This window comes from Mobula birostris, chromosome 17, assembly GCF_030028105.1.
Source record: "Mobula birostris isolate sMobBir1 chromosome 17, sMobBir1.hap1, whole genome shotgun sequence".
In the NCBI taxonomy this organism is placed as follows: Eukaryota; Metazoa; Chordata; class Chondrichthyes; order Myliobatiformes; family Myliobatidae; genus Mobula; species Mobula birostris.
The window spans coordinates 13,164,189-13,189,547 of NC_092386.1; the positions used below are offsets into that span (position 1 = coordinate 13,164,189).

Consider the following 25,359-nt stretch of genomic DNA (forward strand, 5'->3'; position numbering starts at 1 on the left):
ACTCAAAATGTCCACTTCTTGTAAGAAGCAATTTCTGCTCATCTCAGATTCAAATGAGATTTCCCCATTTATAAACTCTATATATAGAGTTAATAAACTGTGGGCATGTGGTGTTAGCACTGAAAGCGCGGTGACACTTGTGGGCTACCCCTAGCACATCCATGGATTGTGCTGTCATTGACACAAATAACACATTCACTATATATTTCAATGCTTTGATGTCCATATGACAAATAAACATCATTTCTAAAGCTGTTAATTTTTCATTTCTGACAAACCTGTCATTTCTGGAACCAGTCTAATGAATCTCATTGTTGTCTATATGACGGCAAGTGTATCGTTCTTAGCTAAGGAAATCAAAAATGTACACAGTACTCTAGGGGCAGTGTTGCCAGGACACTAGATAATCATGTCCAACAGACCATTTGTCTTCCTAATTATTTGCTGCATCTGCCTCATGGCCTTAGGCGACGTGTAGAAAGACACACAGATCACTTTAAATCTCAACTTTAACCAGTCTTACACGGGTACGGTAACAGAAAACTGCACTATTAGCAGCTTTGTTTGTTACATGTACATTGGGAATTGAACCCCAATTACGATCACTGGCTCTGTGAAGCATTATACTCACTGCGATGTTATTAATGATGAATTCCAATTCCTAAGCATGGGTTTTTACAAGTAATAAGCAGATTGCATGCAATCAATTGACAATAAAAAAACCATGGGTATAAAAGCTGGATAAGCAAACTAAAAAGAGAAATTAGGAAGTAGGTTTAAAAGATCAATTGCAATGGAAGTTTCAGGTATTGTATGAGGGTTTATGTAAATAATAAGAGTGGCGCCCCACACAGACTTCCAGTCTGCACCTTGTAAGGCATGAAAGCAGGCCTCTCATGGTCTGAGTCGATGTTCCATCCCTTCGCCCCCCCCCCCCCCCGGTAAATAAGTAGTTGCAGAAATGAAAATCATTTCTCATGTCGTTGAATGGGAATGGTCAATTTGAGGTAAAATATTTAGAGAAAGAAGTAGAGACACAAGAGATTGCAGAAGATGGATCCTGCACAACATGCAAAGTGTTGGAAGAATTTGGGAGTCAGGCAAACTCTACAGTTTGTCAACATTTCAGATCAAACCATCAGAGATGTGGCACCTTACCATGCCATGATTTTCTCACCGGAGCTTTTGCACATTGTCCATATGTGATTAGCTTGCTAAGTGATGGCTTAAAAAATACAGTTTCCAACTATCACTCCACTTCCCACTTGCAAATTCTCCAGTGATGTTTGCATCACGACAATACACACAGGTAACACCAGTTTCTGTATTGTATATAAATACTTTTCATAGCTGCACTTTCCTGACCTCATGAGCTTTCGGTATAGCAGTTTCTACTGTTTCATGAAACGAACTAACAATCCTTTTGTGCTTCACGCCCTTTGCTTCTTTGGAATTCGACATACTGAATCAATTACTTTTTCAATAAAAACAGTAAAAATAAGCCATTTCTAAAATCTGCAAATTATTGCAAATTCCACATTGTCAACACCACATGCATCAGAAACGGGAAAGGGACGTGATTGTGTACAATCGTGAAATATACTTAACATGGAAACGAGGTAGAGGGCGACAACCTTTAGAGCGCAGTTTAAATTCCTTTATGCACTAGTAGCAAAAGATATGTGTGCACACACCTTAGCGGGAACATTGGTAGAGACCAGTTGAAATGTATGAAGATGGTATTGTCAGTGCTACAGGCTTCGCAGATGTTCAGGGTGGAACAACGCACTCCTATGGACTCGCAGGCTTCCATTATGAAAGTGGAAATGAACTATTAGTGTATGACCAGAAATGGAATTGTTCATTCAGCCAATGTCACAGGCCCAGGAACTAGGTTTGACTTCTTCCTTAGGCAGTCTATTGTGCTCATTATATTGCATATCAAAGATGGGGTGGAATTGGAATTAATTTATTTTCTTATATATCGCGATAAGAGAGAAGAGATAATCTTGCATACTGTTCATAGAGATCAAATCCTCACACAGTTCATTGAGGTAAAACAAGGACATCAGAATCAGATATTTTTAACATCACTGACATAAGTTGTGAAACTTATTGTTTTGCAGCAGCAGTACTGCGCAATACATAAGGAATGTTACAATAAGGAAATTTACAAGGATGTTGCCAGGAATTGAGCTGAGCAATAGGGAAAGGTTGAATAGGTTAGAACTTCATTCTATGGAACATAGTAGAATGAGGGGAGATTTGATGGAGGTATACAAAATTATGAGGGGTATAATGCTTGTTGGTATAGTGTAGTGTATAATGCTAGCAGGCTTTATCCACTGAGGTTGGGTGAGACGACAACTAGATGTCATGGGTTAAGAGTGAAAAGTGAACATGAAGGGAAACTTCTCTCAGAGGGTGGTGAGGGTGTAGAACGAGCTGCCCGCGGAAACAGTGAGTGTGGGTTTGATCTCAATACTTAAGAGAGATTTGGACAAGTACATGGATGGGAGTGGTATGGAGGGCTAAGGTTCAGTTGTGTGTCAATGGAATAACAGTTGAACATGGTCTAGATGCGCCGAAGGATCTGTTTCTGTAGTGCTCAATAACTCAATAATATTCTGGTAAATTGCTACTTAATTTTCTGGGTCTCGACATCCTTATTAATCCATGATACCTAGAAACAGACACAGGTCTCAAGGGAGGTTAGGAAAGTTTTAAATAACTTCCTTTTAGTTACTTCGATTTTTTTTTTTAGCAGACATCACTGTGTCATATACCCTGGTCTTAGTTCCCAAATCTTCTGAAATTTATGCCACTTAGTTCATATTGCCTCTCAAAATTCTTCTTATCTAAATGTACCACAACGTAATTTGCTGCTTTAAAGATAACCTACCAAATGTCTGCTATTCATCCCATTGTCTATGCCATTTTTCAGATCTGTCATTATTCAGCTCATATATTACTACATTTCCAAATTTCACAGATAATAAGGCAAGTACAATGGTACAATTTCCTGAGCTGGGTAACTGGAGAGCAGGTTTCTTACCCCTACAAGTCAAATACTTGCATTTTCACAAGCACTAATAAGATGGCACATGAGATACATTTTATGAAGATTGATGCATGTGGCATTTAGCAAGTTTAATCACGTTGCCAGAGGGCTGATTATGTTACAGAACGTAGTTAGTTACAAAAAAGGGAGGAGGGAGGGGGAGGAGAAAGGGGAAGCAGGGGGTGGGGGCAGAGAGCAAGGGGGAGGGAGGGGAGAGGGAGGAGAGAGATTCTACGTTAAGTAACAAAAGAAACAAGGCATTAGTTATGACTGGTAGTGATTACTCTGTATAATTGGGATTAAAAGTACGTTTGTAACAAACAGCCAAAAATATCTAGTGGCCTGCTCCATAATTCTTATTCATTTATGATAACAATTTGGAGGTAGATATAAACGAATGGGGAACATAGAAATGGTGGATGAACTTAATAGGTACCTTGTATCAGTCTTCACTGTGGAATACACAAGTAGTGTGCCAGAGGTCTGTGAGTGTCAGGGAACAAGAGTGAGTGCCATTACTATTACAAAGGAAAAAGTACTAGGCAAACTCAAAGGTCTTAAGGTGGATAAGTCAACTGGATCAAATAATCTATGTCCCAGAGTTCAGATACATCGGTTATGATCTTTCAAGAATCATTTGATTCTGACAAGGTCCCAGAGGACTGGAAGATTGCAAATGTCACTCCACTCTTCACAATTTTAAATAGAATGAACCAATAAAAAGTCATGATTCAAAAGATCCCAATGCCAATTTATTTTTAGTGGCCTTTTCCAGTTTCTTTTTCCAAACCATATTCATTTTGTGATCTAAATTCCATAGAAATATGTTCTTCAGGGTTACTTAAATAATTAAACAAATGTATTCACATTTATAAGTTTAAAAAGGTTCAAAAGTTCATTTATTATCCAAGTATACAACTATGAAATCCTTCTTCTCCAGATAGTCACAAAACCTAGAAGGAAAAGAACAGCAGCACGATTATTGACCCCAAATCCTCCCTCCCCTCACAAAAAAAACAAAAGCAGAACAGGGTCGTCAACACCCTTCCCCCAATCCCACTCCCCCACACAAGGAAATAGTGAGAAAGATTGGGTGAAAAACACAGAATATAAAAAAAACAGTAAGACTGAAATAAGTCCATAGTCCAAGTCCATATTCATAATGCAGAAAACCTGGGTAACGTTCTCTGGGCACAGCAGCAGCCTCTCCCCTCTCTGGCAGCAGAGCGATCCCAAATGTGATCAAAAGCCAGTCTATCCCCTCCAATACTGGTGGAATACCCCTTATCTGAAATGCTTGGGGCTGGAAGTGTTCTGAATTTTGGAATATATGATGAGATAGCTTGGTATCACCATCATTTCTGATTCCGAATTTATGTGCTATCAGTAAGCAGTCCGTCTTGCACTTGTTCATCATACATATGTATTTAACAGTAAAAATTATTACATACTATTAATATAATGAAAATATAGTGTGCGCAGGGTAACAAAAACAGCACCTCAGCAAAATACCTGAATCAGCTGTTGAACAATAACAAACAATGGTAGGTTTTCAGTCTCTACCTCCGATGCCATGCTTTGCTTAAAAGGTTCCAGTACACATATTTGTATTTTACCTTTTTTTAGGTTTTATGTAAGATAGAAAAGCAATCAACATTGTAGGCTTGTTGGGATGTTAAACTTCCATCAGTGACACATTAAAAATTTAACGCCGTTATGCAAGGTATAAAAATAATCGGCATCATAGACCTATTCTGGTGTTAGATTTTCATGATAAGCAGACGCAATAAAAATTGTAAAGCTGTGCCTTTTCTTAAATTTCTGCAATCAGCCTGCTGAAGATTCACAATTACCTTCAATTTTCAGCTTGTCGTGATAGACCTTTGCTTATTTCACGACCAGTATACTGTTCACTCTGACGCTGATGACACACGATTTGAGATCTTCACTTTTTCTATTTTTCATTAATTTCTGTTCATTACATACATGTGGAACCGTCTGTGGTGCTCAGAGACCTGCACATTGAGGCACTTGAACTGTAGGTAACATTGAGGTACGGAATGCCAGGGATTTCTGAGTTTAGGTTGACTGCCAAATACACACAAACAATTTGTGGGTGTGCTGGACTAGACTTCCTGCTGGTGGTGCAAACTTAGAAAATACCTCAAAATTGCTTATTATAATTGTGTGCGCACAATATGCAGAGAATATGTGTTAATATTCTTGGACCGTTAGTGAATAGCTGCGTTGAAGAGGTCTGCCAGTAAAACATAAAAGTTTGTCCCTGTCTCTTGGGAAAATGCTAGTTAATTGCACAGTACATGTTTTAAATAGCCGTATTTGAACACTCTTCAAAAGTGGATAAACATCAAAGCACAAATTAGCATCACAATAAATCTACTTATTTCATATTGTTTCGTGACACTATGCGTCGCACCTCTGCTATCTTCTTGAAAGGTAATACATGCATTTTCTTCATTTTACAGAGCTTTTTTTGATCATCAATTTAATGAAAAGGTTTTAAACAGGAACTCCTCAGCATATATTTCATTTCAATATAGGTAGAGTACATTGAGCCAGGGTTAACAGCACAGACACAAGCCTTTGATCAACCACATCCATGCATCCATCAAGTCCTATCTATAATCCCAGTTACCAGCATGTGGTCCATAGCCTTCTATGGTTTGGAGATTCAAGTCCTTGTCTCGATGCCTCTTAAATATTTGAGGGAACCGACTCCCTTTATAAATATGACTGTGAGGCTAAGTACAGCTTCTATGCCGCATTTAAGTGCTGACAAGACCACTGCTGCTGGCCGAATTAAAGTTGGTGATAAATCGGCATATAGGAGTGAGATTGAAAATATGGTCAAATGGTGCTACAATAACAATCTCTCACTCAGTATCAGCAAAATCAAAGAGCTAATTATTGACTACAGGAGGAGGAAACCACAGGTTCACCAGTCAGTCCTCATTTGGGGATAAGAGATTGGGAGGGTCAGTGACTTTAAATTCCTTGGTGTTATCCTTTCAGAGGATCTATTCTTGGACCAGTACATAAGTGCAATGACAAAGAAGGCATGGAGCACCTTTACTTTCCTAGAAGTTTGCACAGATTCGGCATGTCATCTAAAACCATGACTAACTTCTACAGATGCCCATGATCCATAGGTTCCTTCGTCTCTACCACAACTGCTCCCCGGATGAGGCTTTCCTTTCGAGGACATCAGACTGTCCTCCTCCTTCAAAGAACGGGGTTTCCCTTCCTCTACTACTGATGCTGCCCTCACCCCATCCTCCCGCTGCCTTAATGGGAATAGAGTTCCTCTCGTCCTCACCTACTCGAGCCTCCACATATACTATTCTACACATGTTCTGCCACCTTCAACGAGATTCCACCACCAAATGCCTCTTTACCTCCCCCCTGCCTACCCAACTCTTCGCCTTCCACTGGGATCACTCTCTTTGTGATTCAAAGTTCAAAGTGAATTTATTATCGAAGTACATATATGTCACCACATATGACCCTGAGATTTGTTTTCTTGCAGGCATGCCTAATAAAATCAAAGGAACACAACAGAATCAATGAAAGACCACACCCACAGGATGAACAGACAACTAATGTGCAAAAGACAACAAACTATGCAAATACAAAATAAATAAACAAACAAACAAACAAGCAATAAATACAGAGTCATTGAAGTGAGTCCATAAATTGTGATGGGATAAGTGAAGCCGAGTGAAGTTATCCCCTCTGGTTCAAGAGCTTAACAGTTGAGGGGTAATGACTTCCTGAATCTGGTGGTATGGATTCTGAGGCTTCTGTATCTCCTTCCTGATGGTAGCAGTGAGAAGACAGCATGGTCTGGGTGGTGGGGGTCCTTGATGATGGATGCTACTTTCCTGGATGCTCCATATAGTTCTGCTCAATGGTGGGGAGGGCTCTACCTGTGACAGACTAGATCGTATCCTCAGTCCATTCATCCCTTCCCACTAATCTCTCTCCTGGCACTTATCTCTGCTGGCAGCAGAAATGCTACACCTGCCCATTTACCTCCTCCCTCACCTCAGTTCATGGCCTAAATGGTCTTTCCAGGTGAGGCAACACTTCATCTGTGAATCTTTTGAGGTCGGCTACTGTATCCAGCACTCCCAATGTGGCCTCTGGTACACTGGTGAGATCTGACGTGGATCGGGAGACTGCTTCGTCGAGCACTTCCACTTCACCTGCAAAAAGTGAATTTCCTGGTGGCCAACCATTTTAATTCCTATTTGCATTCCTGTTCCAACATGTTGTCTATAGCCACCTCTTCTGCCATGATGAAGCCACTCTCAGGTTGGAGGAGCAGCACCTTATATTCCATCTAGTAGCCTCCAACCTGATGGCATCAACATCGATTTCTCCAACTTTCAGTAAGTTTTTCCCCTCCCCTTCCTTCCTTCTTTAATTCTTCATTTTGGCTTCACTCTTCTCCTCACCTGCCTGTCACCTCGCTCTGGTGTCCCTCCTCCTTCCTACAGTCCACTCTCCTTTCCTATCAGATTCTTTCCCCAGCCCTTTACCTTTCCCACCCACCTAGCTTCACCTACCACCTTCTAAGCTTGTCCTCCTTCCCCTCCATCCACCTTCTTATTCTAGTATCTTCCCCATCCCTACCCAGAAATGATGAAAGGTCTCATCCTGAAACACTGATTATTTATTCATTTCCATAGGTGCTGCCTGACCTGATGAGTCCCGCCAGCATTTTGCATGTGTTGGTTCTGGATTTCCTGCCTCTGCAGAATCTCTTGTGTTTATGATGTTCACTGGCTATTTGACATGATATTAATCCCCATGAAAAATTAATGAGCCCACAGTTAAGCTTTTCTTCAGTGAAGTTGATGAGCAGCTTCTGACCTGTTCACAGGGTCAACCGCTCTGCTAAGATTAGGTTTATTTATCACATGTACATCGAAACATACAGTGAAATGTACTGTACATGCCAAATCAAATCAGCAAGGATTGTGCTGCAAGTGTCACTATGCTTCCAGAATAGCATGCCCACAATTTCTTAACCCTGACCTTTGGAACGTAGGAGGAAATCAGAGCGCCCAAAGGAAACCACACAGTCATGGCAAGAACGTACAAACTCCTTACAGACAGTGGTGAGAATCGAATCCCAAACTTACAGCTGGTGATGAAAAGTACTGCGTTAGCCACTGAGCCACCATGGTAGATGAATAAAATCCCACTTACCAGTGTTAGATATACAATTTATGCCAGAAATGTGGTTACAAACAAAAAGGTTAAGATCCTAATTTAACCTCAGAAAATATATTTATAAAACTCTATTTCAGAAAATTTGACAATATAATGGCACGATAATAATAAAACTACTGCACACAATTCAATACTGCAATGGGCCTTCACTTTGTTAAAGCTATAAAATAAAATTTAATCCTTAAGACTGTTTCAAATCTTGAACTGCACTTCACTGAACAGGTTTGTTAGACATAACTTTGCCTGAGTTCAACCTAGGATGAACAACTATCCAAAATGATCCCCATTTTAAACAAACTACATCCAAAAAATCTGTTTTAGCTGTGCAGTAATCTCCACATTCACAGGCAACATAATTAGCATTTCTGTAAAGGAAAGGTATGTTGCATCCGGTTAGCGGACGATTTTCCTCCACGCCTCTCTGACGTAGTGGGGAATCATGTACGAGGCAAGTTACAGCAGTGGTTTGCCATTGCCTTCTGCCGGGTGAGTTTCCAAAGAGACCACCAGCTCGTAACCCAGCACGGATGGAAAGCGTGCAGGTACTCCACCCCAATTCATTCAAAAGTCACCCAAAAGTAGTAAAAAAAGAGCGACCATACTAGAACTAGAACACATCATAAAAACTGAATCAGTGACCAAATCTACAGTCTGTATCTATTAAACCTTGCTCCGCCAACAACATCGAGAGAGACAGTTGATGCTGCCAAGTTGAAATATACAAATTCATTGCTTTACTTACATGTTCATCCCTGGCATGCCAGGACCACCTAAAGCATTCAGTGGGGGTCTCATCCCTCCTCCGTAACTCTGCAATGATAACCAAGGGTCAGACTACCATAAAAAAACAAAAACCAGAGAGGAAGGGGGAAAGAAAGGAAAGCAGATTAATGATTTCCCTAGTAGAATACGAGGACGATGGCCTTTGTTTCAAAACAAATTATATTGAAAGCTTACTGGAAACTTAAACCTCCACAACCACATCAAAATATGGAATTTTTGTGCCAAACATTTTTAAATGTATGTAGTTTAGCATGCTAAAAATAATAAGTAATTCTGAATAATTGATACATTAGCTTGCATGTGAAAAATGTACATAGTCAATAATATAAAGACAGTTACTAACTACCTGGGGTCCTAAGGGGGGAACCATACCCCGGGGAGGAGTCATTCGCTGCATTGGTCCACCCATGGTTGGATGTCCTGAATGTCAAAATGTCACAAATGCAAATTAATCCTCCTGCAATTTTATCAAATTCCTTCAAAACATCAAGGCAAATGCAAAGATAAAACATTTTAGTTCATTTGTATATTTCATAAATTATATGTATTAAGCAGAAATGTATTTTGGAGCCATCCACTAAATAACTGCACCAGAATTAATTCAGAACATTACATATTAAATATACTGCCCCAACAGAAAACAGATAAATATTCTGCTTTGGGAGAAACTGAGGGTTCTGGCATAAACTACACAGAAAATGATGCCAGCTTTTAGAAATGGTTTTGCCCTCACAAGTTTGTGCTCAAATGCAAACACAATATCTGACCCAAATCAGTACTTATAGATACTTCTTTAAAAAAAATCGCTTGAAACAGATTTTAGAGCATTTACTTGTTGTGTGAATCATCCTGAATCAGGATGTGCCTAAAGACCATTCCCCAGAAAACGCAACAATTTTAATGCTGGGATGGAAGCTTTATTAAAAGCTCACGGCTTAACCAGAGGTGGCACGGTAGCATAGCGGTTAGCACAATGCTATTATAGTGCCAGTGTTCTGGGTTCAGTTCCTGCTGTGTCAGTAAGGGGTTTGTACATTCTCCCTGTAACCACCTGCATTTCCTTCAGCTGTTTTGGTTTCTTCCCAAATCCCAAACATATAGGAGTTAGTAGGTTAATTAGTTACATGGGTATAATTGGTCGGTGTGGGCACATTGGTAACTAAGTAACCCTAAACAGCTAACTAATTAAGAAATTGAGTAAATAAATAAAAGATTAACTATTTCTGGAATTCAGAGGCATTTTAAACATTAGGCAGTGTGATGCAAAAAAAACTTAGAAGTTAAGAAAAATTAGAGGCAAAAGATAAAGTTAATATATACTATCTTCAGAAATAGACTTTTGATCCTCTGTGTTTGAGAGTATCCTCCTCCAATAACCCACTTACCCTATGACCTCCTGCTACTCTGGTTTGGACCTCCTTCTTCCAACCTTACTTTCATCCTCTCTCTCTTCAATTTTACCTTTCTAACCTACTAACACTACAACCACTTTCTCACCCTTCCCCTACTGCAAAATTTTCTCTGTCCCGCTGCTACCAACTACTTCTGCAGATCGTCTCCAGAGACCTCACTCACCAGTACAACACCTCACATCCTTCCCTTACCTCTCTTCATCCTCCAGCTGACAACCCCCAAGGATTAATGGTTCAATTTAATATCAGAGAATGTATATCAGAGAATATATAACCTGAAATTCTTACTCTCTGCAGGCATTCAGAAAAAAAAGAAAACCTCAAAGAATGAACGACAGAAATGTCAGAGCCCCAAAGCCCCCCACGCACATGCAGCAGCAAAAGCATCAACCCTCCATCACCCCCCACTTGCTCCAGCGAAAGCACCAACCTCCCTCCCTCAGGAAGCCAGGGTGAGTGAGGGAAAGAACAGCAGTATGAATGCCTGTACAGGAGCATGTTACTTTGTGCATGAGTGAATGCAGACATGCTGACTAGCCCATACACATGTCGTGGAACCCTGTCAAGCAAGAATGGTGGCTAATTTACCAGAACAATCCAACTCTAAAAGAAATCAAACAAAGGCAACTTGTATTCCTCAGTAAGAGGTTCAGACTAGGAACATGGGGGTTCAAAGGCAGCTCTATAAAACCCTGGTTAGACTACACTTAAGAGTATTGTGTTCAGTGCTGGTCACTTTGGAGACAGTGCAGAGGAGATTTACAAGGATGTCGCCTGGATTAGAGAGTATGTCTTATGAGGATAGGTTGAGTGAGTTTGGGTTTTTCTCTTTGAAGCAAAGTAGAATGAGAGGAGACTTCTTAGAGGCATTGATGGAGTGGACAAGCAGGGACCTTTTCTCAGGGCAGAAATGGCAAATACTAGGGGGCAAAATTAAGGTGATTGAAGGAAAGCATAGTGGGGATGTCAGAAATAAGTTTTTTTTCTTACACAGAGAGTGGCAAGTGCTTGGAAAGTGCTGCCAGGGGTGTGGTAGAGGCAGATACATTAGGGACATTTCAGAAACTATTAAATGATGTATGTAGATGATAGAAAAATGGATGCTTTGTGGAAGGGAGGTTAGATTAATCTTGGAGTAGGTTAAAAGGTCAGGATAACATCATGTATGTGTGCATTGTGTTGAACTGCTCTGCGTTCTATGAGGACCATCAAGGACAGTCCTGCCAGTGATAAACCTGAATGCCATTCAACTACCATAACCTGAGAAATCAAATATTTAAACTACTTATCAGTGACATTAGTACAAGGTGAGACACAATAGGCATGCGAAAGGCAAATCAAAGAACATGGCAGTGGTGGACCTTCTCCTGGAAAGACTAAGTAGCAGTCTTCATGTGGTGGACTTCCTAAGAATGTGATGATCTAACCTTTTATGAATACCGCACCCTAGCACCCCCATGGGAGTGTCTCATGACTCTCTAGCTCATTCTAATGTGGAATCAGCGCAAAACACTCAATACAGGTGTCCCCGCGTTTCAAATGTTCGCTTTACGACACCTCGCTGTTACGAAAGACCTACATTAGTTACCTCTTTTCGCTAACAGAACGTGTTTTCACTGTTACGAAAAAAGGTAGCACGCAAAAAAGACAGCGCGCGCCCTGAGCAGCCAAGCTCCTCCCCTGGAACTGCATTCTAGCCGGCATTGCTTAAACACGTGCCTGTGAGCATCCATGCTTTATGTCGATTTATTTTGAGCATCGTTAGCAAGATGAGTCCTAAGGTATCGGAAAAGCCTAGAAGAGCCCATAAGGGTGTTACACTTAGCGTAAAACTAGACATAATTAAGCGTTTCGATCGCAGTGAACAAAGTAAGGATAAAGTGAGTTTGGCTTGTGGAAGTTGACGAATATGATGTTGAAGAGGTTTTGGCATCCCATGACCAAGAACTGATAGATGAAGAGCTGATGCAATCGGAAGAGGAAAGGATAACAATCGAAACCAAATGCAGTAGCGAACGGACCAAAAGTGAAGTCGCCCAGGAACTGAACGTAAAGCAACTGCATGAGATTTTCGCTGCAATGACTGCAGAAAAGTATGACTTTAAATTTGAAAGGGTACGTCGGTTTAGGACATATTTGCAGGATGGATTGTGTGCTTACAAAGAACTGTATGATAGAAAAATGCACGAGGCTAAGCAGTCAAGCAAGCCTTCCACATCAGCCACAGCAGACGACAAACCTCGACCTTCGACATCAAGGCAGGCAGACATAGAAGATGACCTGCCTGCCCTGATGGAAACAGATGACGATGAGATGACACCCCAGTGTCCCACCACCCCAACCTCCAGGCCACGGACCGATATGTTGCTGTGAAGAATGCAGTGGTGCAGCAGTAGCCGGGACGCGCCCAGCACATCTTTAAGAAAAAAGCCAAAATAAACAAGCTAATTAATTAGGTACCACCTGGCAAGTAAATGTCGGCCCAGATCAGAGGCGACGCAATCGGCAATCGCTCGTGATATCCTGATCTGGGCCAACATTTACATGCTGGGCAGCACCTAATTAATTAGCTTGTTTATTTCGGCTTTTTCTTAAAGATGCACTAGGTGCATCCCGGCTACCGTTGCACACTTCGCAGATCGGTACTGGTCCGCGGCCTGGAGGTTGGGACCACTGCATCACCCCAATCTCCACCTCAGCCTAACACACCATCATCAGTGTGCTCGGCGCTGTCTTCCCGATTCCGGTTAAGTGATACTACACTGTACATACATTATTTCTACTTTATATAGGCTGTGTATTTTTATGTGTTATTTGGTATGATTTGGCAGCTTCATAGCTTAAAGGTTACTGGAGAGAGTGTTTCTGCCGAGAGCGCTTGCGTGAGATTTTCGCTACAGTGGACAGTGCAGCAATGATTGTAGAAAAGTATTTCACTTTATATAGGCTGTGTATTTATCATGTCATTCCTGCTTTTACTATATGTTACTGTTATTTTAGGTTTTATGTGTTATTTGGCATGATTTGGTAGGTTATTTTTTGGGTCTGCGAACGCTCACAGATTTTTCCCATATAAACAAGTGGTAACTGCTTCTTCACTTTACGACATTCCGGCTTACGAACCGTTTCATAGGAACGCTCTACCTTCGGATGGCGGGGGAAACCTGTACATGCATTATGAGGAAACTTGACACATTATGAGGTGTAAAGATAGGGTTAATGCAAGTAGGCTTTTTCCACTGAGGTTGGGTGAGACTAGAGGTCAAGGGTTAAGGGTGAAAGGTAAAATGTTCAAGGGGGACATGAGGGAAAATTTCTTCATTCAGAGGGTGGTGAGAGTCTGGAATGAGCTGCCAGCAGAGGTGGTGAATAAGGGTTCAATTTCAACACTTAAGTGAACTTTGGATATGTACATGGATAGGAGGGGTATGGAGGGCTATGGTCCGGGACAAGGCAGAATAAGGCCTGTTTCTGTGCTGTAGTGTTCCATTACTCTTTGACACTCTAACCTGCAAAGTATGTGAGGTATTCATTCAAGTGTCTAATAGTAGCTGTACAGAGGATGTCCTTCTGTCTGTCAGTCCGTATGCTCATGTTTTTGTACTTCCTACCTGATAAGAGGTGGGGGTGGGGAGAGAATGACCAGGGTGAGAAGGATCCTTGATTATGTTAGATGCTTTGCCAATGTGTAGTTATAAGTGTGGAGAGGAGGCTGGTTTGTGTGATAAACTGGGCCGCATTCACAACTCTCAGCATTTCTTGTTGTGTTAGACAGAGCAGTTGCCATTCCAAGCTGTGATGCATCTGGACAGGATGATTTCTATGCTGCATCCAGAAAAACTGGTAAGAGTCATCAGGGACATGCCAAATTTCCTTAGCTTCCTGAGGAAGTACAGGCACGTAATCACTATAGATAAGAAGTACATATCATAATATCTATCACCTATGATTAACCAAGTTTAAATTATTTATAATTATTTTAATGCGTACCTATTTTCTATCTAGATTAGGCTGTGAATTCTTTATTACATGTTTAATATTCAAAATCTTTCTGAATGTATTTATTTGCATACTTGCACTTAAAAGTTGCACCTTCTGAAAGACCTGCAAATTAACGCAATTTACTTGTAGCTCTTAAAGATGCTTAACTCATCGCGATCAGTTGTGTGGGAGGGAACTACTTCTGAAGAACATTATTAAACTGCCGAAAAAGATTACAGAATTGAGTCATCCTGAATGGAATTTATTCAAGTGAAAGGAATTACCCTGAACTAACCCAGCAGAAGCCAGGGCATTCTACAAATATAACCAAATGCAATAAACATAACTAGGACACGAAAAACAGAAAGAGGATTTTAATCACATCTCATACCACTACAGAAGAACTCAGCATGAAATAGAGAACTAAGATAGGTATTTACCTTGCTGTCTCGTTGGGTCTATTCCACTTGGCAGCAATGGTTGTGTTCCAGGAACTCCTCCAAGTGACTTTTGGGAAGGAGGTGAAAGAAAAGAGATGAAAATGTACTTTATTTCCAAAATCTGAGGTTTAATTTATTTTCAATCTTGAAATATTGGTACATCAAATATTAGATGTTAATACACTCATATTGTTCAGTTTGTATATCTATTAAGCACATGTATAACACTTGAATAAAAATAAAGGATGCTTGAAACAACAAGCAGGTCAGGCATTATCTGTGGAAGAGAAAACATTCAAACACTCTTTATTTCCACAGATGTTGCCTGACCTGCTTAACTGTTTCCAGTATCTTCTGATTTTATTTCGGTTCTTCAGCAGCTGCTGTTTCATTCTGTTCCCATATTACTCTCATACTTACATACTTTACAAAAACTAATAAGTAGATTCAAACATTCTACTGCAGTGTTTTATCATCTCCACTTCTAATCTAAGTCCCTAAATGGAAAAAAAAAATCACTTTAGGGAGCACAGGAATATTTGACAAACCCTATTCTAGAAGTAAAGAATTACTATTATAATGGGTATCAAGACATCTTTTGTAACCACATTATGACTATCAAAAACTTTACATTATCATAGATTCTGATGAAAGGTTACTGAACTGAAACATTACCTCTTCTCCTCTCTCCAAATCATGTGTGACCTACTGTATGTAATTTCTTATTCTCGTTTCAGATTTCAGGATCCACAATATTTTAATTTTCAATATTAAAGCAAGATTATCGCAAGTAAACAGGAAGAAAATACCTCGTCTATAAAACTCTAGCAGTTACCTTGCACAGGCTCTTAAAGTACGGGAACCATCATAGAAGGAATGCAATTAAAATGGCTGAGTCGTTGTCAACTAATACTCATACTACTGGCTGAAGGTACTAAAGCCATACTAGTACCACAACTATGCCTTGCGTTTGCAAATCATCTAGACCTTGGGATTAAAGTTGTGTACCCAATGATGGGTAGTACTGCAAACAGCATAGATGAGGGCTTCTATCATGAAGAGATTCTAACAAATTAAATCAATGGTCAAAACAGTGGTAAGTATATTTTAACTCCACATATGTGAAGTTACCTACTTTGACAAAAATAGCATAAATCAGATACTTTCTAAAACAGATAAAGCTTGAAGCAGTGGAGTTCCAAAGGGATGGGGAAGGCAAGAGACAGCCGGGGTGAGAGGGGAACAAACAGATTTCATTAAGAACATAGAACAGTACATCACAGTACAGGCCCTTCAGCCCATGATGTTGTGATGACCTTTTAAACTATTCTAACCTTTACCTCCTATACAGCCCTCCATTTTTCTCCATGTGCCTATCTTAAGAGTTTCATAAATGCCCCTAATTTATTTTCTCTACCACCATCCCAGCAGGCTATTCCAAGTACCTACCAGTCTCTGTGTAAAAAACTTACTACTCACATTCCATCCACACTCATGTCCCCCATGTTATCCTCAAATCATCTTAAAATTATGCCCTTCATAATAGCCATTTCTATCCTGGGAAAAAGTCTCTGGCTGTCCATGCTACCTTTGCTTCTTATCGTCTTATACGCCTCCATCAAGTTACTTCTCATCCTCCTTTGCTCACTTAACCTGTCCTCATAAGACATGCTCTCTAATTCCGATAGCATCCTGGTAAATCTCCTGTGTACCCTCTCTAAAGCTTTGAAATCCTTTCTATAGTGAAGCATATAAAAGGGTATAAAAGCAAAAGAAGACCAAAAAAACTAACAGAATTTTTACATTTATATATTATAGATACATCAAGGAGAAATCATACTCCAATATGCAAGACCCTAATTAGACACACCTAAGCTATCATACACATTTCAAGCAAGGCATCTTAGAATGGATACACCTGGAGTCTCTGGGTGATAAGGGCTCCTTCCTGGGAACTGTCCATGAGTCCATTTCTCCTACATTAGAAATGTCTATTTCCTAGATTAACCTACATCCTATTGCCTGCATAAACTTGCTATAATTCTTTCATTTCATTGAATAACCACCCTAAAATTGACAATCATTATCTAATGGTTTGCATTAATTAACAAACACCATAACATGTTTTATTATTGTCACCAGCTTGAAAAATACTTTAAAATGGAGAATTTGCAAAGATAGATTTCCATTAGTTGGGTCATTCATTACATGGAAGACCCTGTAGTGGCCTTGCAACAAGTGCAAAGCAGCCTTAAAACCATAATACCATAAGACATAAGAGTAGAATTACGCTTATCGACTCATCGATTCTGCTCCAGCATTTCATCGTGACTAATTTATTATCCCTCTCAAATCCATTTTCCTGCATTCTCCCTGTAACCTTTGATGCCTTAACCAATCAAAAACCTATCAATCGCTGTTTTAAATATGCCCAATGACTTTGCCTTCACTGCTGTCTGTGGCAACGAATTCCACAGATTCACCATCCTCTGGCAAAAGATATTTCTCCTCATCTCCGTTCTAAATGGACACCCCTCTATCCTGATACTGTGCCCGTTGGTCCTAAACTCTCCAACTATAGGAAACATCCTCTCCATATTCACTTTATCTAGGCCTTTCAATATTCGATAGGTTTCAATGAAATTCCTCTCATTCACCTTGAAGTCACCTTGAACCTCTGATTTTTGAATTTAACCCATTTAGAAGATAATCTGTGCCTTTATTCCTTACACTTCCCTATACTATATTCCATCTGCCACTTGTTTGCCCATTCTCCCAATCTGATAAAATCTTTCTGCAGACTACCCACTTCAGCAACACTGACTTCCTCTCCATCTATCTTCGTATTATATGTGAACTTGGTCACAAAGCCATCAATTCTGTCATCCAAATCACTGACATATAACGCGAAAAGGAGTGGTCCCAATAATGACCCCTGTGGAACACCACTGTTCACTGTCAGCCAAGAAGAAAAGATCCCCTTCATAGCTATTCTTTGCCTCCTGCCAGTCAGCCAATCTTCTATCCATGCTAAAACAAACAAGAGAAATAAATAAAGTATATATGAAAAAGCTTATGATATTTTCCTGTATATTATGGGCTAGCTTACCATATTTCATCTTTTCTTTCCTTTTTTAATTGCTTCTGTTGGTTTTTAAAAGCTTCCCAATTCTCTAACTTCCTACTAATTTTTGCATATTATATGCTCTTTCATTTGCCTTTTTGCTGTATTTGACTTCCCCTTATGGGCCACAGTTGCATGAACCTCCCTTTAGAATACTACTTCTTTGGGATGAATCGATACTGCGCCTTCAAATTGCCTCCAGAAACTACAGCTATTACTGTTCTGCTATCATCCCTGCTGGTGTCCCCTTCCAATCTATGTTGGCCAGTTCCTCTCTCATGCCTCTGTAATTCCCTTTACTCCAATGTAATACTGCTACATCTGGTTTTAGCTTCTCCCTCTCAAACTGCAGGGTGAATTACCACAGTGATAAATTAAGTAATTAGTCACAGTTACTGAAAATGGGTTCCTGACATTTGGAAGAGTAGTGTGATATGATTGAAGCTGACAATTTCAGGTAATCAGGTAGAGTTAACTTAACCCATTCCTTCCTCCTGGGTCTCATCGAGACCAACTACTAATACAACATGTGACCCAATACTAAAGTTTCTATTTATTTTATTTGCAGATACAGCACACTACTAGGCCTTTCCGACCCAATAAGCCCTTGCCACACAATCACAGCCACGTGACCAATAAACCTATTGACAAATGTCTTTGGAATGTGGGAGGAAGGCGGAGCACCCGGAGTAAACCCACTCAGTCATGTGGAGAATGTACAAACTCCTTACAGATAACAGTGGGAATTGAACCTGGGTTACCGGCTCTGTAACAGCATTTACACTAACTGCTATGTCTCTGTGTTGCCCCAGGACATCTTCTACTTAGTGTTTTCTTCAGCCCTGCAACACTACTCCGGTCCACTTTTCAGAGACACTGCCTCTTGCTGATTGTTTGCAGCATTTTCTATTTTTATTTTACTTCAGCCCTCTGTGGCTTCTTGATCAGACTTGTCTGTAGGACCTCCTTAGCTGCCTGTCACTTTCACCAGAATGTCAAGATCAGGATCAAAACTCACTCCCGTGCCTGTGATGGTACCATTGTTGTCGCTGCACCCCAAATGAACTGGGTGTTCTGACAATGGCTGGATTCAGTGACAATCTCCCACTTAAGAAGTGCAGGAATGACTACAATTAATATAAATTTATTTTGGCAGATGTGCAGGACTCCTGAAGTCACTAATGTTTAGCATCCACCAATGTGGAAACATATTTTGCATACATTCCCTAGTCACTCAAAAATTGCACATTAACAGCTTGAGAATAAATAAAAGGCACGTAGAGCACTACAGTACAGGCCCTTCGGTCCATGATGTTGGCTGGCTTTTATAACCACTCCAAAATCAATCCAACCCTTCCCTCCTACATAAGTCTCCATTTTTTTGATCATCCATGTGGCTAGTTTTGAGTTGCTTAAATGTCCCTAATTCATTAATTTGCAATGTTTTAAAAAAAAGTTTTTAATATGTTCAAGATAAAACAATGTTCAAGACATCACTATGTTCTCAGAAATAATTAATAGTCCATTGATTACAAGCAACTTTATTTTTTTTTCTTTTCATCCTTCAGGAAAGAAATAACATTGTAAATACATTTGCTCTTTGTACACACTAACAATTAAAAGATCAGGCAGAAAACCTAAAGGATATTACACCTGTAAATAGTTATGATGAATTTGAAGTTACAGTAAAGAGAAGCTCTTTGTTTTCATTTCCTTTACAATTGTGGCTCAGTCTGAAAAGTATTACTATTATTATAGTCACTCCAATAGATCAATATATCAAAATCACGGATGCAGAACAAGAAGACAACTTTTCATAAAATACAAATATATGTACTGAGTGAGTCAAATAATATTTTACCTGGTTCGGTATTCTAAGTGGTGGCCTGGGGCCTCCTGGATAACGAGGTGACATGAAAGGCTGCTCGCAAAAATAAATGGAGAAAAAAAAACTTGTCAATGGAAAGAGTTAAATTTGTGTACAATACTTAATTTCAGGTTCACAATTCCACCCAATGTCCCATTTTCAGACGGCCCTCCCTCCAGGCAGTGCTCTTCAGGCTCAAGACACGCTACTTCCCCCAAGCTGTGAAGCTGATCAATGTTTCCACCACTCCTACATCCACTCCTTTCCATAATCCCTCAGCACCCTTCATTCCACCATCCACTGCCAAATTATGCTTCATACCTACACTTGCATAGTTACAGTCCTACTGTGTTTTCATATGTCCTGTTGCTATCCAGAAAAGTTCCTCTTGCCTAGAGTTATTGTCAGTTTATCATTTCCTGTCAGTTACCTTATGTTCAGCTACTTATGTACCTAGTGTCACTCTATGTTCAGGTACATACATGCAATCAGTCTATGTAATACGCTTACAACATACGACCGGACTCAAACAGTTACTTTTACATTATGCTTTATAAGAATGTTTTATATTTATATTTATTGTGTTTTTATGGTTATTGTGTTTTTTTATCCTACATTGGATCCAGAGTAACAATCATTTCTTTCTCTGTTACACTCACGTACTGAAGAATAACAAAAAACAAGCTTGAATTGTGAATCTTGAATATAACACATAATCTTTAAGAGGCTGATGGTCCATACCATCAAGTCAGGAGCATCAATGAAAATCTAAACGTGCATTATTCTTTAAGCCAGGGAATCTAAACATCACCAATTACAGCACCACAACTCAGAACGTATGGTAATTCATTGTGTCAAAATATTGTCAGGTTTATCAGCACAGAACTTAATCAAACCATGAATAAATCCATGCAAATTATGTGTTAACAAAACACAAGAGTTATCTACATGTTTAAACTGTACAACAAAAAATCAAAACAAAACAGAAAGCTATTCAGGTATGCACGTGATTGCGACTTCAATCTGTTATCAACAGCAGTATTATAGAGCCAGAGAGAAACAGGCCCTTTGGCCCAAAAGCATTTAAACAGGCCCTTTGGCCCAAAAGCATTTAAGCCTACTCCCAACAACCTGCACCAGGACCACAGCCCTCCATATCACCATTATCCACACACCTATCCAAATTTTTCTTAAATATTGAAATCGTGCTCACATGGACAATTTGTGCTGGCAACTCATTTCACAGTCTCATGGCCCTCTGAATAAGTCTGCCCTCGTGTTTCTTATGTTATGTTCTCCTTAAACTTCTCACCTTTCACTCTTTAGCACTGACCTCTGGTTTTAGTCTCACCAAACCTCAATGGAAAAGTCCTGCTTGCATTTACCCTATCTATACCCTCATAATTTTGTACACTTCTATCAAATGTCCTCTCAATCTTCTACTTCCTAAAGAATACAGTCCTAACTATTTCACTATAGGAAGGACGTGGAAACCATAGAAAGGGTGCAGAGGAGAATTACAAGGATGTTGCCTGGATTGGGGAGCATGCCTTATGAGAATAGGTTGAATGAACTCGGCCTTTTCTCCTTGGATTGACGGAGAATGAGAGGTGACTTGATAGAGGTGTACAAGATAATAAGAGGCATTGATTGTGTGGATAGTCAGAGGCTTTTCCCCAGGGCTGAACGGGCTAGCATGAGAGGGCACAGTTTTAAGGTGCTTGAAAGTAGGTACAGAGAAGATGTCGGGGCAAGTTTTATTACGCAGAGAGTGGTGAGTGCATGGAATGGGCTGCCACTGCCAGCGGTGGAGGCAGGAACGATAGGGTCTTTTAAGACAGGGGTCCCCAGCCTTTTTTGCACCATGGACCGGTTTAATATTGACAATATTCTTGCGGACTGGCCCACCGGGTCCGGGGGCGGGGGGGGTGGTAGGGTTGCCAACTTTCTCACTGTGTTTACCCCGAGAAAGACTACCATGACCATGAAGCCTTGCGCTGGCACCTGTGTGCGCGCACGTGTGACGTGCACCTACATTACGTGTGCATGCGTGATTTTTATTCTACAAATCGTTTTTGGCGATTCTGCTCAGTGAAACTACACTGTACATACATTATTTCTACTTTATATAGGCTGTGTATTTATCATATCATTCCTGCTTTTACTATATGTTAGTGTTATTTTAGGTTTTATGTGTTATTTGGTATGATTTGGTAGGTTATTTTTTGGGTTTGGGAACGCTCAAAAATTTTTCCCATATAAATTAATGGTAATTTCTTCTGCGCTTTATGCCATTTCGGCACAAAAGGTTCCATAGGAACGCTCTACCTTAGCGGGGGAAGTACAAAACAAGGGCGGTCCCGTATGGGACAAATCAATTTAGCCCAATATACGGGATGTCCCAGCTAATATGGGACAGTTGGCAACCCTGGGGGGGGGGGGGGGGGGGGGATAAGTCAACTATAAGTCACTTACTGGGGGGGGGGGAATATAGGTGATAAGTCAACTATAAGTCACTTACAAGTGACTAATACACTCAATTTCGTTTCTAAAAGGGTTTATCTAACGAATTTAATATTAAACACACAGCGCATATTTTCCTCACATGAAAATAGTCAATTATAAGTCACTTATAAGTCAATAGCATCATAACATTTTAAGTAACGTTTGGATATTAAACACACAGCGCATATTTTCCCCGTATGAACATACAAAATCATTGCAACACACCAATATCGCTGAATCAGTGGGAGCCCTGGGCTTGTTTTCCTGCAACAAGATGGTCCCATCGAGGGGTGATGGGAGACAGCGATACTCGAAGGGGTTCCTTATGTCCAGACTATTCCACAATTTAGCTTTCGTTGCGTTCATTGCAGAAAACCCCGCTTTGCAGAGAAATGTTGGAAATGGAAGCAACGTTTTCAGTGCTTTCGTGGCTATCTCAGGATATTTAGCCTTGACTTTGTTCCAGAATGCCTGCAGAGATGTTATGTCAAACATACTTTTCAGCCCGCCGTCACTTGCAAGCTCGAGGAGTTGATAATATTCCTGCGCTGACATGGATGACGCGCGGGTAATGACCTCGCATGTATTCAAGTTCAACAGTGCACGTGACAGGGAATGAGGAAAGGTGCAGCTGACTCATATCGGCAAATCATACCGTTTCTTCGCAGCCTGGTAGCACATGCTTTGCGGCCCGGTGGTTGGGGACCACTGTTTTAAGAGACTCCTGGATGGCTACATGGAGCTTACAAAAATAGAGGGCTATGGGTAAAGTCTAGGTAGTTCTAAGGTAGGGACAGGTTCGGCACAGCTTTGTGGGCCGAAGGGCCTATATTGTGTTGTATGTTTTTTATGTTTCTAATCTATTCAATCTTTTCTTATAACTCAGGTCCTCCAGACCCGGCAACATTCTTGTAAATTTTCTCTGCACCCTTTCATGTTTACATATTTCCTGTATGTAGGTACCCAAAATTGTACCCGATACTTCAAATTAAGCCTCATCAATGTTTTATATAACCTCAACTTATATAACCTTATATAACATCTCATCTTCTGTACACAATACATCAATTTATGAAGGTCAATGTACCAAAAGCTTTCTTTACAACCCTATCTACCTGTGACGCCACTTTCAACAAACTATGTACCTGTCTTTCCAGATCCCTTTGCTCTACCATACTCCTCAGTGCCCTGTTCACTCTGTAAGACCCATCCTGGTTAGTCCTACCGAAGTGCAATACCTCGTACTTATCTGCATTAAATTCCATCTGTCATTTTTTAGCACATTTTCCCAGCTGTTGCCAATCCCTCTGCAAGCCACGATAGCCTTCCTCACTGTCCACTACACCCCAAAATCTTGGTGAAATCTGCAAGATTGCCATATAAATACTACTAGCTCCCTGCTAATAATCTGTTTTTCTGGACAACATGCAGTAGTTTTATCATGTCCACAGTGGTGTCTAATGCAGTTCCAGCATCCCATATTCTTTGCCCAGGTTCACAGTTTTGTCTTTTTGAAATACAAGCTTCTCCCAATAAATGAATCTTATTGAATACTGAAAGGCCTAGATAGAGCGAACATGGAGAGGATGTTTCTTATAGTGGAGGAGTCTAGGACCAGATGGTACAACCTCAGATACAAAAATTCCTCTTTAGAACAGAGATAAAGGACAAATTTCTTTAGCCAGAGGATGTGAAATTCATTGCCACAGATAGCTGTGGAGCCAAGTCATTGGGCATATTTAAAACTGAGGCTGAGTAGATTCTTGATTAGTCAGGACGTCAAAGGTTATGGGGAGAAGGCAAGAGAATGATAATAAATCAGATACAATGGAATGATTTGCCTAAATGTTTCTGTCCTATGCTTATTGTAAAAATTGAATCAAATACGTATCAATGAACTTGGTGAAAATCTGAGTGCTTGTTCATACCACAATTCCTATCTCAACTAGGTCAAATTATGACACACAAATAAATTTTAGATTTTAAATATTTAGAATATGCCAACTCTTGAGACCTAGACACATGTGCTGTAGCATATTGTTTTAATGACAATGAATCACAAAGCACCATAAAGATTTATTATACATTTCCAATGTTCATTTCTTAATACTGCAAGTGTCATCTAGTATAAATGAAATAATTTTCTATACACCCACTTGGACATTAAAATCACCAGCTTGGACAGCTTACTGCTCTATGTGATTGTGACCAACTGACAGTGGGCCAAATGTAGAAAATAGACCATTTTTATGCATTGATCTCACATTTTATAAACAAAATGAAAAAATAGCTTTATTTATCACATGTACATCAAAATATACAGTGAATTGTGTCATTTGCGTCAAAATCAAATATTGCTGCCTAGAGCAATAAGCCTACAGTATTTGGCCCTGTGCAGGCCTTGGCAAGAAACCTATAGTGACTGACCTCTGAATCCAAAAAATTAAATACATTGTACAAACCCTTTAGTCCATGATATTGTGCAGACTTTTTAACCTACTGCAAACATCAATCTAACACATCCCTAACTCATCACCCTCTATTTTCCTATTGTATCCATATTTCAATCTAAGAGTGCCTTATGTGTCCCAAATGTATCTGTCTCTACCACCATTCTGGCAGCACGTATCACACACCCACCACTCTGTGTAAAGAACTTATCCCTGGCATCTCCTGATACTTTTCTCCAATTGTGCCCTCTCACATTAGAATGGATAATTGAATACTGCATTTAAATACTGCTTTTATATATCTCCGCAATTGAACTCATTGAATGCAAAAATTAAAAATGCATATAATTCCTAATGTACATTCAAATAATGGTTTAAACGTTATTTCAAAGGACAATATTTCTGAAGTACGTCAGTACAGTCTGATATGCTTAAACATAATCTACATTTTAAAAAATTAGTTAAAATATGAACTTT

The 25,359-nt window shown here is 39.9% G+C and overlaps 1 protein-coding gene across 6 annotated transcripts in view; it reads right to left on the minus strand.

The window, feature by feature from the left end:
* Positions 1–25,359, minus strand: part of ssbp2b (single stranded DNA binding protein 2b) — a 324,475-nt gene that overhangs the window by 41,579 nt on the left and 257,537 nt on the right. For all 6 annotated transcript variants that reach the window (XM_072281282.1, XM_072281281.1, XM_072281279.1 and 3 more), the window contains 4 exons: positions 19,922–19,981; positions 14,937–15,003; positions 9,450–9,523; positions 9,063–9,130 (listed from right to left, as the gene is read on the minus strand). In XM_072281282.1, the coding sequence (XP_072137383.1) occupies positions 9,063–9,130; positions 9,450–9,523; positions 14,937–15,003; positions 19,922–19,981 (269 nt within the window). The remainder of the gene's footprint in view (positions 1–9,062; positions 9,131–9,449; positions 9,524–14,936; positions 15,004–19,921; positions 19,982–25,359) is intronic.